This window comes from Cherax quadricarinatus, chromosome 83, assembly GCF_038502225.1.
Source record: "Cherax quadricarinatus isolate ZL_2023a chromosome 83, ASM3850222v1, whole genome shotgun sequence".
NCBI lineage: Eukaryota > Metazoa > Arthropoda > Malacostraca > Decapoda > Parastacidae > Cherax > Cherax quadricarinatus.
The window spans coordinates 8,278,651-8,306,100 of NC_091374.1; the positions used below are offsets into that span (position 1 = coordinate 8,278,651).

Below are 27,450 nucleotides of genomic sequence, written 5' to 3' on the forward strand. Positions count from 1 at the left end.
GAAGTACTTGTGGGGGAGGGGGAGATGGGATGGAAGGTATTCAGGCTTAATATAGGTAACTGGAACACAGATCCAATTCCCTAGATCAAGAGCCCCTCACAACGTATGTATTAATAATAATAATACTAATACTAATACTACTACTACTAATAATAATAATTATAACAATAATATTAATAATAATACAATAGTAATAATAATAATAATACAATAGTAATAATAATAATAATAATAACAGGAAGGAGACACTTCAAAAGGCTGCCAGTAGTTGGCACCACCATCAGCAAAACATTGGTACCCACTACTTTTCACCTGTCTAGACTTAAGTAGTCTCGGCATGATAGTGGCTTTCTTTGCTCCAATCATATTATGATGTGTAAACACACATTGTAACCTTTGCAAATAAATAAATATTTTATTTATTTATTTATTTATTTAAGGCACCTCCCTCGAGGGGCAAGTACGCATCCTGAAATTTCGTTCATATCCAGAAGCAAAAAATCGACCGAATGACGGTTCATATCCTGAAAAGTTCGCATGGTGGGGCATTCATAAGCCGAGGTTCCACTGTATCAGGAAGATGGAGGGAACATTTTGAGGAACTGTTAAATGTTGATGAAGATAGGGAAGCTGTGATTTCATGTATAGGGCAAGGAGGAATAACATCTTGTAGGAGTGAGGAAGAGCCAGTTGTGAGTGTGGGGGCAGTGCATGAGGAAGTGGGTAGAATGAAAGGGGGTAAAGCAGCTGGGATTGACGGGATAAAGATAGAAATGTTAAAAGCAGGTGGGGATATAGTTTTGGAGTGGTTAGTTCTTTTATTTAATAGATGTATGGAAGAGGGTAAGGTACTTAGGGATTGGCAGAGAGCATGCCCCCCTATCCACCCTATCATATGCCTTTTCCAAATCCATAAATGCCACAAAACCCTCTTTACCCTTATCTAAATATGTACTGTTCACCTATATGTTTCACTGTAAACACTTGGTCTACGTACCCCCTATCCTTCCTAAAGTCTCCCTGTTCATCTGCTATCCTGCTCTCTGTCTTACTCTTAATTCTTTCAATAATAACTCTACCATACACTTTACCAGGTATACTCAACAGACTAATTACAGGGGAATAAGTCTGTTGAGTATACCTGGTAAAGTGTATGGTACAGTTATTATTGAAAGAATTAAGAGTAAAACAGAGAGCAGGATAGCAGATGAACAAGGAGACTTTAGGAAGGGTAGGGGGTGTGTAGACCAAGTGTTTACAGTGAAACATATAGGTGAACAGTACGTATTTAGATAAGGGTAAAGAGGTTTTTGTGGCATTTATGGATTTGGAAAAGGTGTATGACAGGGTGAATAGGGGGGCAATGTGGCAGATTCTGCAATTGTATGGAATAGGAGGTGGGTTATTGAAAGCAGTGAAGAGTTTTTATTAGGATAGTGAGGCTCAGGTTAGAGTATGTAGGTGAGAAGATTATTTCCCAGTAAAAGTAGGCCTTAGACAGGGATGTGTGATGTCACAATGGTTGTTCAATATATTTATATATGGAGTTGTAAGAGAAGTGAATGCTCGGGTGTTGGCAAGACGTGTGGGGTTAAAAGATAAAGAATCTAACACAAAGTGGGATTCTGAAAAGAAGTTGCAGAGTTTGGCTGATGAGTTTGGTAGGGTATATAAAAGAAGGAAATTAAAGGTGAATATAGGAAAGAGTAAGGTGATGAGGATAACAAAAAAATTAGGTAATGGAAGACTGGATATCAGATTGGAGGGAGAGAGTATGCAGGAGGTGAATGTATACAGATATCTGGGAGTGGACGTGTCAGCAGATAGGTCTATGAAAGATGAGGCGAGTCATAGAATTGACAAGGGGAAAGAGGTTAGTGATGCACTGAGGAGTCTGTGGAGACAAAGAACTTCATCCATGAAAGCAAAGAGGGGAATATATGAGAGCATAGTTATACCAATGCTCTTATATGGGTGTGAAGCATGGGTGGTGAATGTTGCAACAAGGAGAAGGCTGGAGGCAGTGGAGATGTCATGTCTGAGGGCAATGTGTGGTGTGAATATAATGCAGAGAATCCATAGTTTGGAGATTAGGAGGAGGTGCGGGATTACCAAAACTATTATCCAGAGGGCTGAGGAGGGATTACTGAGATGGTTCGGACATATAGAGAGGGTGGAACAAAATACAATGACTGAGATTGTATAAATCTGTAGTGGAGGGAAGGTGGGGTAGGGGTTGGCCTAGGAAAGGTTGGAAGGCGAGGGTAGAGGAGGTTTCGTGTGCGAGAGGCTTGGACTTCCAGCAAGCATGCGTGAGCATGTTAGATAGGAGCAAATGGAGACATGATTTTTAGGACTTGACATGCTCTTGGAGTGTTAGCAAGGTAACATTTATGAAGGGATTCAGGGAAACCTTGAGTCCTGGAGATAGGAAGTACAGTGCCTGCACTCTGAAGAAGGGGTGTTACTGCTGCAGTTTTGTAACTGTAGTGTAATCATGCCTCTGGCAAGACAGTGATGGAGTGAATGATGATGAAAGTTTTTCTTTTTTGTGCCACCCTGCCTTGGTGGTAAACGGCCAATGTGTTAATAAAATGAGCAAATTATACAAAACAATAAGGAATGGTTTAATGACAAGTGTTGGAGTGCCATAAACGAGAGAGGACTTTGACCAAAACTAAGAAATATACCACTCCACAGATTCAAGCATTAGCCTACAATTTGGGATGGAAACCGTAATAACACGAGTGCAAACAAACCACGGAATGGGTAGGGGTTGAACTCATGGTAAGTGAGTCCTATAATTCCATGGCAGTGCATAAGCCACTCAGCATAGTGGCTTACACATTGGCCTGGAGTTTTACGACTCGCTTGCCACCATGGGTTCAATCCCCACCAATTCTGTGGTTTGTAATGGAAATTTTAAATGCTGTTATAGTCCGTGCTGGACTGCGACACTTCATGACGTGCATCAGCAATTATCACAATCAAGAAAATTTCTTTCAAGAATGTCAAAAAAAATGGCCATTATCCTACGGTACTGCATTAGTCTACACTTCCAATCAATATCAATAAGTTTATTCTTAATAATACCGAAAAGAATGCAATACTCTTCCTGGTTTAAACAGTTTTTTCAGAGCAAGCAAGGAATGCTGGATATAATCTTTTTCTTAGATGAAGTTTCTTTTTTCATCTGAATAGTTTTGATGAAGTGAACATTCATGGATTTAGAATGAAGAAAATCCTGTATATTTTCCAAGAAAACTCAATGTACACAGAAGACTGGTGTTTGATGGTGTCAGCATATTGTTGTACACAGAAGACTGGTGTTTGATGGTGTCCGCATATTGTTGGTCCCTCCTTTTGTATCCAAATTATTATTCATCAGTTTGTTGCCATGCTAAAGATGGATAAACATGAATCACAGTTACAGAAAGAAAGAGCAACCACTTGTACTCTTAATACCCTTTGAGGGTCGCCAGGCCCTCTCAGGGACTTGTTCTCAGGGTCGCCAAAATTTAAAAAAAAAAAAAAAAAAAAAAAAAAAAAAAAAAAAAAAAAAAAAAAAAAAAAAAAAAAAAAAAAAAAAAAAAAAAAAAAAAAAAAAAATTCTTATGAAAAAATAGAGAATCTTTTTCCAATCATAATGACACCAAAAGTATGAAATTTGATGGAAAACTTACGGAATTATGCTCTCGCAAAGTTAGCAGTCTCGACGATGTTTACGCATCAGCGACTTTGCCCACTTTGAGCCCTATTTTTGGCCAATTTCAGTGTACTAGTCGACAAAAATCATAACTATTTCACTAGAACTCCGTTTTTCTATCGAATGAGTACAAGAAATCACCCATTTACCTATTTCAACTATCCAATAAAGTGGTCAGAATTTAGCAATTTTGCCAATTTCACACAGATTTCAAAAAATGCCAATTTCCAAATAGGGTCCAGAATAAACAAGAAAGACATTCCTGGCACTAAAATAACATTTCCTCTGTTCATTAGTCACGTCCCCACGCCCCTCTTACATTTCTTTTGCTTTCCACTTTGAATTTTTATTCTCACAAAAATAATAAGATTTCCTGTTATGCAGACTACTGCATTAGTGTAGAAATGGTATAAATAATATTGGCGCACTTGTGAAAGAATATTAGACTCACCAGTTGATGGGTATTGGACGCTTGGCATGATTTGTTTACTTTTGAACTTTGGTAAAAATCGAACATTTCTGCTACTTTGAGCTCAATTTCAAGGTACTTTTCATTGTAAAACCAGTCAAAATCATCTCAATTTCTGTAATATGTCTTCCATTCTATACAATGAGACCAGGAAAACTAGAATACAACAATAAATACCATACGAAAATGTGGTGCAAAGTCGCTGTTTTAAACCAAAAAAAAGGTCAAAGTTTTTTTTTTCTCAGTACGCACTGTGTGCTGCAGGATTTTTTTATTCTGCGCACACTGACCACATAGACCCATTCTTTCATATGTAGGCCTACCAGCTTTCTCTTGCTTGATTTGAGGGCGCTAGAATTTATGCGTACTAGTACGTCAAAAACCCTGGCGCATAAGCCGTACTAGTACAGCCGAAACCCCGAAAGGGTTAAGGTCAAAAACAGATGTGCTCAGCAAATTCTTTGGATAACATCATAAGGAAGAATCTTAAGAGCATGAAGGTCTCCAAACTTTGCTAGATGACTTCTTGTAGGGATTCATTAAGGTAGGAGTGTACAGTCTCAATCCTACATATTCAGAAATGTTTTGAAACCATTTCCCCAAGTAATTACCAACAATTCCTTTGTGATTAACATGTTGCTACAAGCACACACATTAGTCATTTCCAACATCTGCCACAAACTCACCACCTTCTTTTACAGGTAAGATAAGTTCCATTGATACATTAACCTAGTTTGGCTAAAATACTGCATTTCAGTTACATAAAAGTTTCTTAATACTGAGTTGTGTGACTCTGGAAACACCCTGTATATAAATGATATATGCACATATATACAACACATATACAATATACTGTACATAAAAATACATATGCTTGGTATTTAATGAATTATATTGTTTTAGGAATAATGTGGATTTATATAACTTAAAATCATGGGTTGCATGATTTTACTTATTTAGGACATTTGTTTTACCGGTGAAAATTCCATGAAAAATACGAGGAATATTTTACGTTTCCAGTAATAGTTCACAAAATACAACAGCAATAAAGATATGTAATATAATTATAGATTTTCAGACTTTTATAGGCTACAACAAATTTCATAAGGTAGTGAAATATGTTCAGTATGCTTTAAAACTAAACTTTTAATGCCTTGCAGAATCAAACCCAAACAGTATATGATTGATGACGTTTTCGTTCATTAAAAAAAAAATTAGATTCTCTGATAGTGTGTTAAATGTCATTCATTAATAACAAATAACACAGATGGCATTTTGGCTATGTGTAGTGCCATGCACAGGGAACAGCCATGTTTGTTGTGAGGTTATAACACACAACACACCAAAGAAACTTCACTCATCAATGCTTCCTACATATTATTGTGCTTTAAGGAAAACTTATTAGACGATGGCACATATTTGCCACATTACCTTATGTACTCCATTAAAGTATATTTTTTGGAATAAGTTTTTGTAACGTAAGTAAAATAATATAGCTTCAGTTCACACAAAAATAAAATAAGGGGATATGTGTCAATAATAGTATTACTTTATAAATAGACTAATAGAGAATAAAATGACAGCGAAACAAGAAATATGAATTTTTCTATATATAGTACAGTAAGCCTTCGATTAACATGGAATCAGTGCATGCAAAGTCAGTATCACACACTGAAGACTTTTACAATCTCTTCATCGGTCCATAAGCAGTCCCACCCCATCCTCCCACCATTCTTGTTAAGTGCGATCAAGTCACAAGACAGTATTTTCTTACCTAACTAATATTTTCCAAAATTTATATAACTTACAAATTCTTAATTTAAATAAAACCCCTATATAAAGAGTCTGAAGAAAATGTTCAGTGAACTAATATCAACAGCCCTCAATAGTTCATTAAAAGAACACAATGACTATATATGGATTATTAACCCAAAAGATTAGTAACTCAGTACTATACATTATTATAATTACACATACCTGTGTCACATCAAATGAACACAACCTCCTGCATTATTTTATTACATTATTACTTTATCCTCCCAAACATATTCATCTTTAGGATATGTCTGTGGTATATGTGTGGTTAGTTCCTAAATATTTGGTGCAATCTGGTAAAGAAATGTGATTTTTATTTTCACTTTTTGACATTCACTGTCAGTTGATAAACCTTGTTACATTCAACTCAGCCTTGTATGCCCATGTTAGCCTTCCCATCACTTTAAATGCTTTATGTAACAACTAACAGTATGTAAGGTAAACTGTAGTAATAATTTTTACCTAGTAAAATATTATCTTTTTTTTTTTTCTGGAGGGGGGGGGGATTGGTGTCTGCCCTGCCTTGGTGGGAGACAGCTATTGATGTAAAAAAAAAAAAAAAAAATTAGTAAGTATTAAAAAAAGGCAAGTTTTTGGCAGATTTGGAGGTGTCTGGAATGTAACCCTATTTTTCCAACATGTTCCTAACTTTACATCACATGATATTATATTAAGTGCTGATTTTTCAGGAATGGAACCCAAGCATTAATCGAGGGATTACTGTACTCTGACTAATAAAAAGCATGTAGTGTACATTCTTAGAAAACATTTTTATATTTTGATGTTCACCACATGAATTAAAATTAAAGGTAATCAAACTTGAATGTATTTTACCAAGAGTAAGAAGTATGATGAAAAATTTCTTACTGTAATCGCCTGACAAACAAAATTGCATAAATTGTAAAATAATTGGCGATGGCAGCGGGGCATAACACTGATAAAATACATGCCTGAATGACCTAGGATGTATCCTTTGTGCCCTGAAGATGACTGGGCAGGAGCATTATAAATACTTTACCTGTGTAGAAACACAACTTCTACATCCACATCTTCACGGTCTTCGTGCAAAAAGTCTTTCAGGAAATGGCTGACAGACTCGTAGGTGATATGGCCACACACCACTATGTGTCTGTTATGCAGAAGAGGAAGGATGGAGGAAGGGAGAAAAATAATACAATATTAGGAATAACTCTTGTCAAGATTGATATTTCTGACAAGTCTTTTATGACTCAGAAAAAATCACAAACAAAAAACTTGTAAGTCTCATATATGAGTTAAAACAAAAGTGCAACACAGGTCAGAAATATCAACATTTTTAACTTCATAATTACAAGATATATATTAGCAATAAAACTTAGAAAAGTATTCTAGCACTTCTAAATGAGTATATCAACTAGTTTGAGAGTTGCAGTACATTCTAGAATATCACTGCATATTATGATAACTCATCAACTTGCTCAAATGACACTCGATTCAGGCAAAAATATTATTATTAGTAACATAGTAAGGCATGATTTTTCTTTTCTATTTCCTGCTCTGATAATCATTACATTCCTAACATGCAGTTATAACTGCTGTAATGATAACCATGCGTCTAGCGCATCTGTGTAAAGATGAAAGGTGATATATGGGTTGTGGCCTGGAGGAAGTAGCACATTTCTTCAGCAGGAAGCAAGAAGTGAGATGACGTGCGGTAGCTGTATGGTGACCCCTCCAAGCCACAGACCATGACACGGGCACCCATCACACCAGGTACCAGCAGCCAACTCCTCAAATATTGGGTGATAAGTAATGTTTGTCCTCAAAGTGACCTCTGGGTGAGGGGGGGAAAAGTCGATGGTGTTGAAACACCAGAGTAGAATGGTTGGTGGCTGCACCCAAGTGTGCTGAGAGGGGTTGAGGCTGCTGGAAAATTACAGCCATATTAAATAAGAGGTGGGTGCAGGCAAATTAACTGGTTCTCCTTGAAGAGGATGTTGGTCAACATGCAGTAACATGTGCTTACCATCATGGGTTTCTTGTGCTCTTTTCTCTGATAGTCAAAAACCATCACAACATAAGCTAATGTTATAGCTTAGTCAATGTATTGTTCTACAACTTTATAAATGCATGATACTCTTTTATTTTCACTCACATAACTGTCTGAGCCATGATTATTTAAGTTTTTTCACAAAAATGTAGTGAATTAAGATATTGTAAATAATTATAATTACAGAACAATTTTCTGTGAAAAAGGGAGATGGAAGACTATAATATTTTGTGATACACAGCTGCATATACATACACATTCTATAAGGAATAATTTTTTTTTTTTTTTTTAGAAATCTTAACTTGATAATGATACTGATATATATAATGTGATGGCTGCATATATTGATCAATAAATGTTATTACCAAAAAATTTTTGATACTCTTTGAAAACATACATTTTGTGATATAAATTTTATTATCTGTTTGAACTCTACACTTGATATACAATAACAGCACATTTTTTAAGTATAAATGTGCTACAGTAGTGGTGTGTAGTGTACACAACTGTGAATGCCCATTTTCCACAGCCTCAACATATGATATGACAGGTTTCCATCAAGTGGTTGTTGTAGAGTCCTCTGTACATATCATTATTTAAAACAAAGTTCTAATTGGAAACTACTAACTCCTTCAATACCACTGACCAATTGCTTGAGTTTGGATTTAATACAGAGAATCAAAATTTGTTGAAGGTTTTACTTTTAACATGATGGCAACTGGACAGTGAGAAAATTAATAAAAACTCTCTTGGAGTAATTTAATCTCGTAATGTCACAAAAAAAAGAACTAAGAGCTTACAAAGGAAATTAAATGATAGACAGTAGAGGCACAACAACCATGTGAGGATGGTGAGGGGCATGGAAATAGTGCTACAAGCCAGAGTTTTAAGGAGAAATTGCTTGCACAACAAATAATACTTTTGAAATACCAAAATGCAGCAATGATAAATGATATCCAAGAATTGCAAATCCCGCAATATATTTTATGCTATAATCATGATAAAACAGTTATATTCCTGGTGATTGTAGCACCATCTTGCCCATCCCTGTTGTGTCACAAGATGATTTGGATGATAAAGCACTGAACTCATAGTATCAAAGTCATTACAATAAGATATTGTTACCAGTGATAATCATTTCATTTATTATGGGAAATTTTTAACATGCAAATTTGGAAATCAGACCTCACTAAAATTTCTAGCAAACGTCTCAGCATTCTTAACTTTCTAAAACACACACTACATGTATTAGAGAAGAAAATATTAGATATGAGGAAATAAAAATTAAAAAAGCCTTGAGAAAGAGCAATAAGATTATGGCAATGAAAAAGTTATAGGAATTAAATTAAATAATCAAGTACAGTACAGGTACAGGAAATAATCTGAGAACTATCTCACAATTCCCAAAAACAACGCCAAACGCACTACCCCGCTAAAGTCACTGATGAAAACTTATTTGTTAAGATATGATAATAAAATAATAATATTGAGGCATTTAAGGTCAAAGTTAACATGCTGTCTGTTTCTCAGGTTCCCAATGCCAACTTCTTAGAAATTTTTAAGTTAATAAATGATGATCACTTCTGTAAACTTTTCAAAATTGCACAAGGTAAATAAAAAATACATTTACAAACACACACCAAATATAGTGTACAATGAAACCTCTTTATTTGCTATATCCATGTTCATTTTATGCATTTGTGTGTGGCTTATATACTTATTGGAAAAATTGATCAATATTGATCTTGGCAGAACACAACTTGCAGCTGATATTTTGCCAATGCAGCATCATGTGTCAGTTTCAGAAGTTGTGCTACCACAACCACAGTGTCCAGCAATTCCTGGAGGGCAAGAGAGGGACTGCCATGACAACACACACCCCTATAAACAATTAAACCAACTTTGTGTCTCTCACAACAAACCACTTCACAAATCTAAAATGTAAACACGAGAAAGCTATCATATATGCATCCAGAAAATTTTTAATAAAATTTCAAAACAGAAGGCATTCTCACAAAAATATGCAATTGTGTACCCCCAAACATACTTGCTCACTCTGTACTTACTATTCTCTAATTGATCTCTATCTCACTTATGGTGTTTGTGCATGGGGGTCAACAATAACAAATCACCTGAAACAAGTTAATACTTAGCAGAAATCTGCTCTTAGAATAATCATTCATTCAGGTTCCAGGCAACACCTTCAAAGAGCACCTGAGGCCAGGCTTCCTTCTTGACTGCCTGTTCAACCAGAGTAAATTGCATAGGAGAATAAACAGACAATCAGCAAAATACAAGAATTACAGGAACAGTCCAGTTTTGCTAGCCTTTACTCAAATGAAAAAAAGAATTCCTTAATGATAGTGTTAAGGCAAAAACTGGAAGACTAGAGTGACATCTCAGACAAGACCTATAGGAAGAAGAAAGAGTAAAAATATTTGAATATAATAACTCATAAAAAAGCTAAATAATGAGAGGAAAAGAAAATGTATAAAAATAATAATAATAATAATGTTAAAATTAATAATAATAATAATGATGTTCATAAAATTACTGACAATAATAATAATTTATCATAAGTGTACATGAGATATGGATTTTGCAAGAGGCCCACAGTATTTCAGGAAGGATTGAATTTTCCTATCAAGCACTACTACTACACAGAAAAGAAGTTAGACAGAAACCAAGTTGAAACAAATGAGAAAAGGAAGAGAATTAAGAGAGCAATATAATTTTCAAGATTTTATATAAACATGTTTAAGATTTCATGAACATTATATGTAAATAATACATGCATCAGCCCTACTGTGATCAACTATAGAAAACCCTACTCAGTATTCTAAATGAGGTAGTTTTTGAGTTAATTACTTAATTTCAAGCCACGAGTGTAGGAAGAGAGTGAGGTTTCATAATGTCGCCAAAAAAAGAAAAACTACAAGCTACAGAAATTAACATACAAAACACAAATGCCAAAATTTTAGTCACAGAAATTCAAAACTAAGATGAAAAATTTAGATTTGCAAATATGTAAAATCCGTTGTTTAACAAAACATGGGAAGAGAAGAATTTAACTAAGTATATGAAGACTGCATAATATAGTAAAGGAACTAATAATAAAAAGTGATTGAAACGTCTAAAAAAAAAATATTTACAATGGAAAGTTCAACTATAAAATAACAGAGTGACTTGTAGGACTGGAATGGTAAATAAATTACCAGCCAAATTCCTCACTGTAATGACTGGTACATACATGTATTAACACATTTAGGAAGCATCATTAAAAAAGAAAAAATGCTACCAATACGTTAGATTAAAACTGCCATATGCAGTTAAAAGTTATATGGACAAGCAAGAAATGTCCAAAGATGAGCTTTAAAATATGAGTTACAAGGAAAGGCTGAAAGCATAATTATGACCTCATTTGCCAATAGGATATAAAGGCACTGAACGTGTACGAGTCATTTAACCCTTAAACTATCCAAACGTAGATCTACATTTTTTCAACATTTGAAAGTATGTAAAAAAAGTAAATCTTTTTTTTTTTTTTTTACATTTGAAAACGTGTAAAAAAACTTTGATCTACTTGTTTTTTTTTTTTTGTTATATTTGAAAATATGTAAAAAAAACGTAGATCTACTTTTGGAGCACTACGCATGTGAACGTAGATCTGCTTGGACAGTTTAAGGGTTAACACTATGTGATGAAGGAGTACTTATGTCAGAGGACAGTAATATTAAAGGGTGAGCTCATATGCAACATAGTTCAGTAGTCATAGTGGTATGTGTGTCTGCATTGAAAGGAGGGCAGCAAGGGTGACAACATCAGGTAATTTGTTAAACAGGATAATCTATCAGAAGATGCTTGACAGTCGACAAGACCTAACAGTTCTAGGAGAGATACAGTACCAGGTATCTCTCCATGAGATGATCATGTGTGAGTCACAAGTGTGTGATGTATAGTAGTGTGAGAACCATACCCCACAATTGACAAATATGGATTAAAAACAAATTGATCATTAACTCTGACCAAAGATGCTGACAACTGTCTTAAAATAACAAGATGGTATTGGATAAAAGGCAAAAAAAGACAACTAACCCCCAGGAGACTGGAAGAGCATGAACACAGGACCACCCTGACTTTACATGTTATAATTAATGATAGACTGAAAGCTGAAACAGGTCTATGCCTGGATGATAACAAGTAAACTCAACTTTAATACAGAAAAAAACTTTCTACAGTACTGTATATAACTTTTGGAAATAAACATTGTCCACAATTAGACATCAAAATTAATAACTCAAAGTAGAGAAAAAAGAATGAGAGTAAATACCTAGGTCTGCCTGTAAATAGTAAATTAAAATTCTTATCTTCAAAGTTCTTTATTATGTCCTTCAATCTATGCTATCAGCAGTTTACAGTAAACCCTTAACCCTTTGAGGGTCGACAGGCCCTCTCCGAAACTCGTTCTCAGGGTCGGCCAAATTTAAAAAAAAAAAAAAAAATTTCTCTTATGAAAAGATAGAGAATCTTTTCCCGATCATAAGGACACCAAAAGTTTGAAATTTGATGGAAAACTTACGGAATTATGCTCTCACAAAGTTAGCGGTCTCGGCGATGTTCACGCATCGGCGATTTTGCCCACTTTGAGCCCCATTTTCGGCCAATTCCACTGTACTAGTCGACAAAAAACATAAATATTTCGCTAGAACTCCATTTTTTCTATCGAATGGGTGCAAGAAACCACCCATTTATGAAATTCAACTATCCAGTACAGTGGTCAGAATATAGCAATTTTGCCAATTTCACACAAATTTCAAAAGATGCCAATTTCCGAATAGGATCCAGAATAAACAAGAAAGACATTCCTGGCACTAAAATGACATTTCCTCTGGTCATTAGTCACGTCTCAAGGCCCCTCTTATATTCTTTTGCTTTCCACTTTGAATTTTTATTCTCACAAAAAATATAAGATTTACTGTTATGCAGACTACTGCATTAGTGTAAAAAATGGTATAAATATTATTGGTGCACTTGTGAAAGAATATTAGGCTCACCAGTTGACGTGTATTGCACGCTTGGCACGATTTGTTTACTTTTGAAATTTGGTAAAAATCGAACATTTCTGCTACTTTGAGCTCAATTTCAAGGTACCTTTCATTGTAAAACCAGTCAAAATCATCTCAATTTTTGTAATATGTCTTCCATTCTATAAAATGAGACCAAGAAAACTAGAATACAACAATAAATACCATACGAAAATACAGTGCAAAGTCGCTGTTTTATTCCAAAAAAATGGTAAAAGTTTTTTTTTTTCTCATTATGCACTGTGTGCTGCAGGATTTTTTTTAGACTGTGCACACTGACCACATAGACCCATTCTTTCATATGAAGGCCTACCAGCTTTCTCCCACTAGATTTGAGGGCGCTAGAATTTAGGCGTACTAGTACGTCAAAAACCCTGGGTCGTAAGCCGTACTAGTACGTCCGAAACCCTCAAAGGGTTAATTAATGCAAAACTGAAAAAATGTGAATTCAACAACATGCGATGGAAAAACTACAATCATAATTTGATTTGAGCTGAAAACCTCAACACATTCCCTCTAATTCCTAAAGCGCTCAAGACGGACACACGAAAATAAGGGTAGGCGAGCAGTAGTGACCGAGTCCATTTTCTTCCAGGGAAGCCTAGCAACAAAACATATTACTAGAAAGGCATTTTTTGTATTAATTCAGGTACCTAGCTTCATCCTTAATGTATGTATTGTCAATTACAATGTTTTATTGAATTATAGACCACCTTCAATACAGTATAAACTAAGTGTTATTACTCTCATGTACTCTATGTCTGACTGTCCAATAATTATAAGTTAATTTTAAGGCTGCCCAATGCCTTGCATTACTAGGGGCTTTCTATGAAGTGGTTTATTGTTTCAAAATAAATCATTGAACAAGTGAGGCTTGAACCCATGGCAATTATGCTATTACTATTTTGTGAATCTTGTTTGTTTGTTGTGTTTGTTGTTATCACACCCATGCTACTTACAGTGACTTTCTGGAATGTGGCATGAATGACTCGGTGTGCTTATTGAACGATTTTGGATGTTATTACTATTACTACCCCATTTCATCTTTGGACGTTAACCATGGTACCCAAATGGAGTACTAGTGATGCTGAAGGTGCCAAGAACAAAATTAAACCTGACAGTTTCTAAGAAAATTATGCTATTAGATATGTTTCGGCATGAGTAGTGAAGGAGAGGCATGCACGATGGCTAGTAATTTGTTACTATAATATAATTACTCATTCCATATCTTTAATTCATTTGCCTACATGTGATGTATTTATAATGTACTATTGTTTAATATGTTGGTCACTGATAGTAAAGTGTGAAAAATTATTAAAGAAGTAAGCTGAGTAGTGAAGTACAATTTTCACTGTGACACAGCCGTTGGAGGAAATAAATAGTATAAAATACCGACACAATGGAAATATAAATACATATGCAGTATAATGTGATCCTTTATTGACAATGTTTCGCCCACACAGTGGGCTTTTTTAAGTCATAAACAGATCTACCTGGAGTGGAAGGTATGCGAGTATTTGTAGTCATGTTGAGAATGCTGCATGTGATGATCTACCGAGTGGGGTTATAGTCTAAAATCTTGGGTAGCTTGGAAGAGAGACTGGATAAGTATATGAGCAGACCTCCTGTAGTGCTCCTCCATTCCTATGTTCTTATGTGGGATAGGGATGAAGAAGTTTCTTGGCAAGTGGTTCAGCTATGTTATAGAAGCCCCAGGTAGATCTGTTTGTGACTTGAAAAAGCCCACTGTGTAGGCGAAACATTGTCGATAAAGGATCCCATTATACTGCATATGTGTTTATATTTCCACAGCTGTTGGTGTTGTTGAGAGCCACCATAGCTTATGCCTTATTGAGTTCTGCTTCCCAGTTTTCTGTGGAAGGGATACACACTAAACCAAGTCAGAAACCAACTTATACTGTAGTGTAGTACACTGTTAAATCCTGTTTCCTAGCTTGTGGCACAAATACACACTCAACTGAGTCAGCAACTGGCTTTCTCCAAGTCTTAGAAATGGTAGGTGATGGTAGTGGTAGGAAATAGTAGCAGGTGATGATGTTGGTAGCTAATATATGCCTGCTATATTACTGTTCAGGTAATATACAAGGTCACAGTAACTCTTTCTGCACACACCTGAATATCAACAAGCAACAGCAACCAGAATTTAAGGTATGATAAAGTTATATATTTTATCATCTTAAGTTTATTTAAAAAAATAATGTTTGCCCCTTTTTTTTTTCAACACCAATGAACATAATTCTATTTTTCCTGTATGTTTCTTATCTTAAATAATGCTAATTTGAAGAAAGTAGCAATTTCCAGGAATGTAACCTCCACTTTATTTATGGAGCTAAAAGAAGAAATGTGCCCGAGTATAGTTCTACCAACAATGCTGTGTGGGTATTATGCATGAGCTTTAAACATTGAAGTGAAGAGGAGTCATGTTTGGTGTGAATATTACACAGAAAATTAGGAACACAGAAATCAGAAGACGGTGCTTGGTTACCACAGGTATAATTCCAAGGGCTCAGGATAGGTTGTTGAGGTGCTGTGATAACTTAAGAGAAGATGAAGCAGAATAAAGAAGATTACCAAGAAGGTGTATAAATTCGGGGTGGAATGATGGAGGGGTAGGGGGTCATTCTTGGAAGGGTTGGGGGAGGAGGAAAAAAAAAGGTTTAAAAAATACTGCCCACAGCAAGTTTAGTGTTCAACCAATCTCTACCAAACAAATGTGAAACCACCACACAAGTATAAAATGAACATAATGTATGATGTACAAAATACCAATGATAGATGCCCCAGCCAAGAGCTGAGGGGCTGTCCTGAATTTGTCAAGTAGACTGCCCAGTGAAAGGGACTCAAAAGCCATTCATGCAGCAATTATTCAATGAAGCCTTTTGCTTGAAAATTTGCCTCTGACAGTCCAGTCAATTAGTTGTCCACACCTCACTACACTTTGAAGTTCTGGCTCTCGGATGTCAGCCTGTGTCTTCAGCCTTGTGGGGAACTTTCTGAATTTTTGTGAAAGGAGAAACATCCATCTCTTTCATCCACATATTCTTCAGAACAGCTAAACATCCAAGCATATAATTCTTTCATTACTCCCAAGTTCCCACAATTTGTTGTGAAGCGCCTCACCCCAGGGCTTGCAGCACCCCAGTGACAGCAATCATGCTTACCCCAGTCACAGGGGCAACTGCATCTCCTCTTTTACAATAACAATGCCAAAGAACCTTTAAAAAGGTCACTGTATGACTAAAACCTGTGTCAAGATGCTGTGTCCTAATAAAAAGAAAGAAAAGCAACAATGTGAAAATAAATTTCTACTGGAGCTTGTGTTTGTGTTGGAGTCACTATACAGAGGCAACGTGTATAGTATGACTAGCTTCATGTAAAACAAGGTAATCTCAAAATCATATAAGTACATAAGAATAGAGGAAACAATGCAATAAACCTACTGATCTACACTAAGTGGGTTCTACTAACACTAGCCAATTTATTCATGTATTTTTTTTAACCTATACAATTCCTGAGCTGTTCAAAATGATACTACTTGGTACTTTGATTTTACTCAACTAAATTTCTATGACCAAACCAGTACTTCCTATATCCTTTCAAAACCTACTACAAAATCAGGCCCTGATCCACCATGAAGCCTGATCAAGCACTGGACTGCGAGGGCGCTCACCCCTGAAACACCCCTCCAGTTATACTCCAGGTATCTGACTAGATCCTAAACTCCTAAATCTACTAGACTGAATACTCTGGGACACATCATGAAGGATATGTGAAGATAGTCTAACTTAATCCTGCCTTTTGATGTGTGTAGTTGGTCTCCACAAATTCACAGGAGGTTATGTTCCTAGGGTTTCCACAAATTTAAAATCTGCAAATAACATTAAATTATGTCCATGTAAATTTACTTAAATATGGGCTCATTTTGTTTAAGAGACCATCTCTCTTTAAATACATGTATTGTTCTAATTGCATTCAAATTCACTTTCATAATAAGAATGACCAGAAGAAAGATTTTGGTATGGGAAATATAGATTATACAGTGGTACCTCGGGAAACGAACTTTTTTCGTTCCAGAAGACTGTTCAAGTGCTGATACCGAAGGAATCTGTTCCCATAAGAAATAATGTCTGTTTCAGATCCCCAAAAATATGCTTACAAAAGCTTACATAAATACACTTACATAATTGTTCGAGTTTTGAGCTGTTCGTAACCCGAGGTACCACTGTATTTTGAAAGAAATTCATTGGTAGTTTTCAATTTAAGTGTCATGCACCTAGCAACAAGAAAACTGAGTCCAGAAGAATCCTGCAAATAATCATCTATCAATAAAAACATTGGATAATCAAAATTTGTGAATTAAAAAAACCTGTGAATGTGAGGGGCTGACTGTAATTTGAAACCTCAATAAAAATTCCTACTACAGTATACAGTGGACCCCCGCATAACGATCACCTCCAAATGCGACCAATTATGTAAGTGTATTTATGTAAGTGCGTTTGTACGTGTATGTTTGGGGGTCTGAAATTGACTAATCTACTTCACAATATTCCTTATGGGAAAAAATTCGGTCAGTACTGGCACCTGAACATACTACTGGAATGAAAAAAGTTCGTTAACCGGGGGTCCACTGTACTTCTAAAACAGGAACTTGAGAAAGAAATACAGTAAGACTGTTAGCTGATGTCCAATCATTATCATAAAGGTTAGTTTACCACAAATGAGACAATATAAGATAGACATTCCAAGAGCTGCTGCAGCAGCTTCAAACTAGCAAGCAACCAAGCTCTATTGTGAAACAGACTACAGATACACCAATAATGTTCAAGTTAATTCATGAATGAAAATAGGGAGTAGGTCAATAAACAAATACAATATTAATAATACCATCAAATGAGAAAGGAGCTCAAGTAGGTACCAGACTATAACATCTACCAACCAGCGAGCCACTGGTACGCAGTAAAATGAAGTGGGGTAACAGTAATCCAACACTGATAGCTTAACAGTGTACAATGGACATACAGAAAAACTAATGAATCATTATGCTAATTATATTTCTGTCACAGTCAGAACAAACAGAGTCAAGCAGCTGAACAAGTGTGTAAACTAATTAAAACTGGATCAGAGTTTATAAAATTGTTCCTGTAAAAAATGACACACTGAAAAACATCTGATCACTTTGGTGAGTCTTTCAACAATAGGGAAAGTCTAGAGGGCATATGGAGTCTTAAGTAAACGTAGTCCTCAAACTCAGGAGCTTCTTAAGGTTTACAGGTCAAAACGTGAAGTCAAAAGTATCTTGTGTGAATAGTGTCTCTTAGAATTGTTGAGGTTAGTACCAGTAGCTTGTGTGTGTTTGCAGGTCACCTTGTGAAAATCAAGTCAATCAGTGTCAAGGCCTACTCTAACATTAGGTCTGTAGCATGAGTCAAGACTAGTGGGAAATTATTCTCAACTTGACCCATAAAATTAGACCCAGATAAAAATGTAATATGAATTGAAATTATTTTTAAGAAATTTGTGCCCATGGAAATTTTGTGGTTATCTACAGTAGACCCCCCCGTTTTCATAATTAATCCATTCCAGAAGGTTGGCCGAAATGGCCAAAAACTGAAGTAATATTTCCCATAAGAAATAATGTGAATCCAATTAATCTGTTTCAGATTTACATACAGAAAACAATGAGAAATAAATATAAATGACTAATTTTAATGATAAATGAACATTACATACCTCTATTGAAGACTTCTTGGCGAGTAGTATTTATTTGTAGTCCCAGGCAGACTACATCCGAGTGTATACCTACCAGCTACATACACTGTGCCCTACAGCCATATTATTACCATCGATATATCATGTTCATTGAGTTTAATAGTTTCTAACAACTACCTTTAGATACCATCATAAACAAAGGGAGAAGTAATGAATAATTCATGCTGAGAATTGTAAACAAAAGCTTATGTATTAAGGGCAGTTAGTGGGCCAACGCAGATTCATGCAGTTTTCTCTAACGTTGGACCAGAGAAAATGTAATGTTTACCCTCCACCGCATATAAACATTGCATGTTTTTATGCTATGTAATGTGTTTCTTACATAATTTTGAAGAAAATATTATAGATGAATTAATGAAAATGTCTATATTAACCTAAAATAAGGCATTTAATATGCCCAATAGTGAGTCACGAGTGTATGACTCTCGTGACTGGTACCAACGATTTCCAAGTGGATGTACGAAACCCGGGAGGAAATTTCGATGAAAAAAGTGCTTGAAATCCAAATTATACAATTTCTGCACTGGCCGAAAACTGGGGGTCCACTGTATATAATATGGAACAAAAATTTGTACACACTTCCCCACCACCACTTCAAATGTCATGTAATGCTTTGTTCTCAAAGCACAAAGCATTTTCCCACTCAAAGCCCAAAGCATTTTCCCACTCAAAGCCCAAAGCATTTCTCTTGCCAATATTCAGTGAGTATTACATGTATTACAGTACTATACAGTGTAGTTCAGTATACTCTATATAAAACTGGGTTTCATATTTGAAGAGTTAAATAGGACCATACAAAGCAATCCATCACACACCTGACTTCCAAACTTTCAGTTCTCAAACCACAGTACACTTCCCCAGTGAGTCATATGTAGAAGAACATTTTACAGTGTAATAGCATCTATTGTGTAAGGTACAATATTTGACATACGGTTTCTAAGGCTGCTGGCTATTACAAACAGATGGCTGGCAGCTCTGAAGTGCAACTTTTGAGTTAATGCCCAATATACAAAATAGAAAGGACTGGACAGTCTTATGAACAGCCTTGTCAATATAATAATTCTGAAAAGAGGCTACAAAGTTCAATATTTATATTGCAAACAATATAAATGGGTCTGAAATTTTAAGTGAGATTATTACCCTAAGCAAAATGGTACCAAGAAATACTTGTCTTGTAGTAAATTTGAAAAAAAGGTAAGTTAATTTGCCACAGCCATGGCAATTAGACGAAGATGCACCTACCTCAGGAAAAAGAATGATAGTTCCCAAAATAGCCTCTATGAAATTACATTAATTAATAATAGAATGTTAAACAATATAACAATAAATTTATGTTAGAGTCAATCCACAGGGGTATTTCCTATATTCAAAATACCATGGCATAAAAAAGCCAAAACCAAAATTCCTCACTCCTGCTTGGAAGACCCATATGCATAATGTTTAATAAAAAAATATGCTATTAACTGCTCTTAGCATCTGAATTTAGGGCAAGTAAAAGTACAGTGGAACCTCAGCTTACGAATTTAATCCGTTCCGTGACCTTATTTGTATCCTGATTTGTTCATATGCTGAGTCAATTTTCCTCATTTAAATTAATTGAAATGCAATTAATCCGTTCCAGCCTCTCGGGAGGCATGACAAAACAATGCTAATATCAACTCTACGGTTTGTAGATGAATGGTTCAGAGAACCGACATGTTGATAAATTAGACACATGTGCAACTCTTGGGTATCTTTATTGAAGAAACGTTTTGCCACACAGTGGCTTCATCAGTCCATACAAAGGAGAATCTTGAAAAAACAGGAGGATTCTCCTTTGTATGGACTGATGAAGCCACTGTGTGGCGAAACGTTTCTTCATGTCGGTTCTCTGAACCATTCATCAACAAACCTGTCAGACACTGCAACTTCTTAGGATCTTAATACTTGGGAATTCTTCGCTTGCCTAATTCTTGGGCACGACCTACTTCCACATTGAACAAATGTGACACCTTGTGATGAATGGTTTGAAAAACCAACAAGTTGAATATTGAGACACTTATGCAACATGTGGGAGTCTTTATTCAGGAAGCGTTTCGCCACACAGTGGCTTCATCAGTCCAATACGGAGTGGAAGGGCATGGAGAGAGGAGGAGTTTGAGGTGGTCGGTCCCTCAGCCTGGAGTCGATGTGTTCAGTCCATCAATCTTGTAGATTGATGGACTGAACACATCGACTCCGGGCTGAGGGACTGGTTGCCTCGGGCTCCTCCTCTCCTTATGCCTTTCTACTTTGTATTGGACTGATGAAGCCACTGTGTGGCGAAACGTTTCCTGAATAGAGATTCCCATATGTTGCAATAGTGTCTCAATATTCAAATGTGACACCACCTATGATTGCTGCACCTCTCCTACCAACGGTTTATAAGCTCCTTCTCCGCACGTATGCCGTATTCTATTCAAGATTGATGGACTGACCACATCAACTCAAGGTTGAGGGACTGATTTCCTCATTCTCCTCCTGTTTTTTCAAGATTCTCCTTTGTATGGACTGATGAAGCCACTGTGTGGCGAAACGTTTCTTCAATAAAGATATCCAAGAGTTACACATGTGTCTAATTTATCAACTCTACGGCTTAGTTATCTATCACAATTCATCTAATATAACATAATAAACAATATTAATAACATAGAAACATGATATATACTCTAGAATGAATAAAATAAACCATAATATGGCAAGCAATGGCAAAGCCGGCAACGGCAGAAAGCATCCACCATTTACTCTGCCACTCTAGTGTCTTTCCAGTCCATAACCCCACACCTAGCTTGTGTTTATCTATGATTAGTGGTGAGGTTGTCACATATGTAAACACAGGTGTGGTCAAGACAGATGTATATATAGATGAAGACATGATCACTGTGGCCACAGTGGTGGTGGTGGCGGCCAGCTGCCCCACTCTATGCTGCTACCTTCTTCGTTTCTCTAGCTTTTTTCATAGTTTCTAATCGCTTTTTGCTGATTGTACGCAAATACTGTCTCTTTGGGCGAGGCAATGTGTAAGAAATTTGTACAATATAAGACAAAATTATGCATCCCAAGGGTCTGCTGCGGTCACTCAGAGTGGCACACCTCTTCTTCCTTTTGACCCTTGGTGGGCACTGAAATAGATGTGATAGCAGCTGTACCTACAGCCACCCAGAGGGTTATCAATTTATATTTTGAAGCATTTGGCACAAAAATATAAAAAAATATGAAAAATGTCTAAAAATAACAACATATTATTATTATTATTATATTGTATTATTATTATTATTATTATTATAATTATTATTATTCTTAGTAAGAACGTATTATATTTATTATTATTATTATTATTATAATTATTATTATTCTTAGTACAAATGTATTATTATATTTATTATTATTATTATTATTATTATTAATACATACATATTATAATTATTATTATTATTCTTAGTATGTACATATTATTATATTTATTATTAGTATTATTATTATTAATACATATGTATTAAAATTATTATTAATTTAGGGAATTGGAGCACAGATTCAATTCAATATTTCAAGAGCCCATCACCACGTACATACTAATAATAATAATTATTATAACATAATAATACAATGTAATAGTAACAGTAACAATAACAACAACAATAATAATAATAATAATAATACTAATAATAATAACAACAGTAAGGAGAAACTTCAAAAGGCTGCTAGTAGTTGGCACCACCATCAGCAAGACACTGGTAACCACTACTAGTACACTTTTCACCTGTCTAGACTTGTACTAGGTTAAGTCTCCCCAAAATGCCTTGGCATGATAGTGGCTTTCTTTGCTCCAATCATATTATGATATGTAAACACACATTGTGAATTTTGCAAAGAAATAAATATTTTATTTATTTATTTATTTAAGGAGCCTCCCTTGAGGGAAAAATTCACATCCTGAAATTTCGTTCATATCCAGAAGCAAAAAATCGACCAAACGACGGTTCATATCCTGAAAAATTCACATGGTGGGGTGTTTGTAAGCCGAGGTTCCACTGTATATATTAATACAAGCTTAAAACTGTACTATTATAACATTGTAAATTGTACTAATTGTAATACTATTATTTACTACCTCTCTACTATAAATCCTATAAAGTATAAATTTTTTTGGCTACATCTCTAATGTAATAATGTTAAATAATGAATAATTACAATTTACCACTCCATAACCTACGATTAGTTTTAAATAGTCTGTAAGCATTAGGTTTAGTCTGCCCAAAATGCTCAGGCATGCTAGTAGCTTTCTTCGTGCTTAACAATATTTTATAATATGTAAATCCCATATTGTACGCTTTGCAAAGAAATAAAAACTTGAATTTGAATGGGTGAGTCTTTGCAATTACATAAGTTAAAAAATACTCTATTATGATCCATTTTTTAATAATCCATTTCCAAAATACATAACAAACTACATAGCTCTTACCAATGATCATGTTTGATTTAATGCAGTGAACACTGAGGTATTTGGATACTTTGTATATCTATTGGCTAGAAATGCAGGTAGATTAAGTGTTACTGTACATAACTTAATAATGTACTGCATACTGACATTCATGAATATGTTTTCATGAGATGTATAATGTAGTACAGCACAAGTCACTCTTAGTGATTTGTTTCATTGGCATGTAAAAATTTAACAATTATGAGATACCTTACAGTCTCAAACCTGTCACCAGTTCCAAGAGTTCTACTCTCACAGCCTGACCAGAAACCAGAATTTCATACAGACAACCTGATCAATCAGGCAGTTGGTGCTAACAACCAATGGAACTACATAACCATCACAATTTAAATGATCCATCATGTTTTAGCTAATGGTTTAAAACAAGTATGTACTGTAATCAATTATTTAAATATTTTCACAAATCCATGAAGCACAGGACAGGTAGGCCATGACTCGTCACAATCTCCCCAACCAAAGACAAGACTGTGTCCATACATTCAGTTACTGACCAAATGATGCACACATCATCCATAGTGCTGACTGTTCTTAATTAAGACACCTTAACTGTTATAACTTCAACCATATACAAACCTTCAATAGTTTTAGTCTCAGTTTAAGTCTACAGGAAATCTTGTGCAGAATTATGGGCTTTATCTAATTACATCACAAACAAACTGTTACCATTCAGAAAATAGACTTATTATGTTGAAACAGGTTAAAAGTTACATAGCTGTACAATGTGGAATACATCAAGTTAATATTGGCCCTTAGAGGCTTTTTTTTTTAAAGTTCTATGAAAATAATGATATGAATATAAAAAATACACATATTTACATTTTTGAGAACTGGAATTGGGATCCTTTTTTGTATATTAGTACCTGTCATTAAGAGAGAATACTCACAATACTCGAGAAGAAGGCTCGCCATATGCAATGATTGTCAACATAGCGGTACATGCACTCAATACCATGTAGTGTATTCATGTGGAAATTACAACTATTTCATTAGAAACATGTAAAAATGTAGCCTACAAACAAAAAATAAATGGAAACAAATAATGAAATTAACTTAATTTCTTTTTTTTTTTTTTTACTTTCCAAATAAAAAATGGTAACTGTTTAAAACATACCTAAGAAATACTACTGTGTTTCTAATCTTAAATAAGCAATGCCAATATAAAAATATTTAAGCTTGTATTACTCTAATGATGTGTTTCTTGACTTCTCAATACACATTACCCTTATGACAACTAAGCATCTTTCAGACCAACTCTATAGTCATATAATCTGCATTTTATAGTGAAAATTTGGCATTTGCTAGTCTTAGAAATACACAGAACTTTTATCAGATTGCTTAAATCATATTCTGCCGAAAGAGCTGCAATATATCAATACCATGCTTTATAATATAATAATAATACAGTACTTACTACTTGCTGTAAAATGGTATCAAGAGGGATTTATTATGGTTAGCAAAGCTAATAAAGAAAATACATTATAAATATTACTGACTTCTGTGTATCCAACTTTTGAAATTCAATCATAATATGGTACATAGCTGGAATGCAGACACTCTTTACTTGCAATAACCTCAGGCTTATGTTAATGAATTATGTTGGCTTATATACCCTCTGAAGTGTTATTTGCTGATACATATTAGAAGCTTTATTTCATTTAAAACCTGACCTTTTCATTTATTTAAAATATTATTTTCTCTAATTTTACTTAGAAGATTTATACCTGTATATGGCTAAATTTAATTATTTTGACATTATATTTATGTGCACTCTCATAACACACAAACACTTAAATCAGGCTGTGTTATAAAGCACCCTATTACATGTGTAAATACACTTAAATATTAAAAAAAAAAAAAAAAAAAACGAATTAGTGACAAGAGCGAGGTCGTGCGTTGGACTCAGTAGTTGCTGTTGGGAGGCAGAGATGGCTCTGGTGGCAGTGATGATGATGGTGATGTGGTGGTAGGGGAGGGACTCTACACTCTACCTTCTTCCCCTCTCGTTCTTGAGTGTTCCGCCGTACTTGGATCTAGTCCCAACCAGGTCTATAATTTCAGGGATACAGCTTGCGAATATTGCCTAAGTAGAGATGGAGCACAGAACTTTAAGTAGCACCAACACACAAATCACACTGTTGCCAAATTTCATGCAAGAGTTTAGGCACACTTTCGCCGTGGTCAACATGGCTTTGAGGGGTATACAGTGGCTACTGTAAACACAGATAATGATTTGTACACAGCCAGCATGTATGACCACCTCTCATTGCCCGTGCTCTGTTGACAGGAGCTCAGCAAAGTGCTGATGTCTCCCATAGCCCACGTTTTATGGCCTTAATATAGTAGGTAGAAAATACAAATGCCACCGAGGTTGAATTGCGGGAGGACTAAGCTAAATGATGATCATCCCATGCAACATGTGCCTAAACAATCGCGGGTCACGGGAGTATAAAAAAGTTGAGTATGATTCTACGGGCTTTCTCCTAACTGATACCTCCGTCCATGTGACCGTTTGTACTCGCCGCCATACTTGGACCTGTTGCCTACGATCTCGGTGATTTCTGGTATCCAGCTGGCAAACACAGCCTAGAGGAACCATAGCAGGCCAGTCAGACGAGGACCAGCACGGATCAAGGGGCTAGACTAGAGGACTTAGGACAGAGGAAGTTTGGAACCATGGGACACCAGGTTTAACGAGGGGGCGGATGACACGACATGGGAGGGTTAAGGGTACAGCACCAAGAGGAAGGCTTAATTATGGATTGGATAATGGTAAAAGTAATAATGACATGAAATGAAAGAAAATTAGGATTATGACATATACTATATAAGAGATTAAAACTAAATCTGTGAAGGATAAATAAGGAAGACTGTGTAAATATTGATAGGAAGGGTAATTTCTATATCAGAAGTACCATTTGAGGGACTAAGAGTGATTCCTGTAGGTAAGTGGGCCTTGTAAACTGAACATAAGAAAGATATAGGTGTAAGGAAAAAGTAATGGAAGTAATATAAGACATGTTGCTTTCTAAGATGAAAAGGGTACAATGCTACTATGTGGAAGTTTGTGAAATGACAACCAGTAGATGAGCTTAAGGGAGAGACAACATACAAAACACTAGGGCAATTGGTTAATAGACTATTAGGGTGTGTCTAAGGTATATGAATAGGCATGTAAATCTTCAAAACAGGAGCACATATGTGGCTTAAGAGGGCTATTACATGCAGAGCAACATAGAATGTAAAGGATGTGGTAAGCAACAAATAGGCAGACTGCTGACTGTAAAAACCAATATTTTCCCCACAAAATTACAACATTAGTTTTAGTGAGATAATTAATGTCAGGGCATGGAATGGTGTTAAGAGGTAGTAAAAAAAAAAAATTGTTTTTTATACATGGCTAAAACAATAAAAATCAAGAAAGGAATGCAAAACAAGATGAATAATGCAGAATAAAAATATACTGATGAGCATTGTGAAAATATGGCATGTAGAACTGAACCATTTATTTGCCAGCTTAAATTGGAAAGGTATAAAAACAAAACTAATATAATATAGTGCAATTTAACCATTATTTATTGGAAGTGACAGCAGCAATGTAAAAAATGTAAGACTGTGTATATGAAGGTACCTAAAGGGCTATAAGTATACAGATAAAAGTAGAGAGATAGCTCAAGTCAAGGAATCGTTGATGTACTGCATATAGGTCAATGTAAAAATATGGAGCAAATACTGACAATTATATATATATATTAGAATAAAAGAATCTATAATATGTAAGTAAAAGTAAATTTATAACATAATTCCTAAACACTGATACTAATTCTTGAATTTTTATACAGTATGTAAAAAAGGTATGTATAGCTAGGTGCACGTTTGATATCTGCAGAGCAGCAAACTCAGCCAAATGTTTAACATTAATTCTGTAAGTACGATAAGAAACTTGAAGCTATAGGAGAGGAAAACGTAAACAACATACAAGATGCAAGTTACTAAACATAAAATGGATGCTAGACCTACACAGGGTAAAATTTACATAAA

The 27,450-nt window shown here is 35.2% G+C and overlaps 1 protein-coding gene across 6 annotated transcripts in view; it reads right to left on the reverse strand.

Annotated features, from left to right (window-relative positions):
- slo (calcium-activated potassium channel slo) overlaps positions 1 to 27,450 on the reverse strand; it is a 536,051-nt gene that overhangs the window by 259,937 nt on the left and 248,664 nt on the right. For all 6 annotated transcript variants that reach the window (XM_053796374.2, XM_053796365.2, XM_053796360.2 and 3 more), the window contains exons 6-7: positions 25,401 to 25,492; positions 7,009 to 7,119 (exon numbers count right to left, since the gene is read on the reverse strand). In XM_053796374.2, coding sequence (XP_053652349.2) covers positions 7,009 to 7,119; positions 25,401 to 25,492 — 203 coding nt within the window. The remainder of the gene's footprint in view (positions 1 to 7,008; positions 7,120 to 25,400; positions 25,493 to 27,450) is intronic.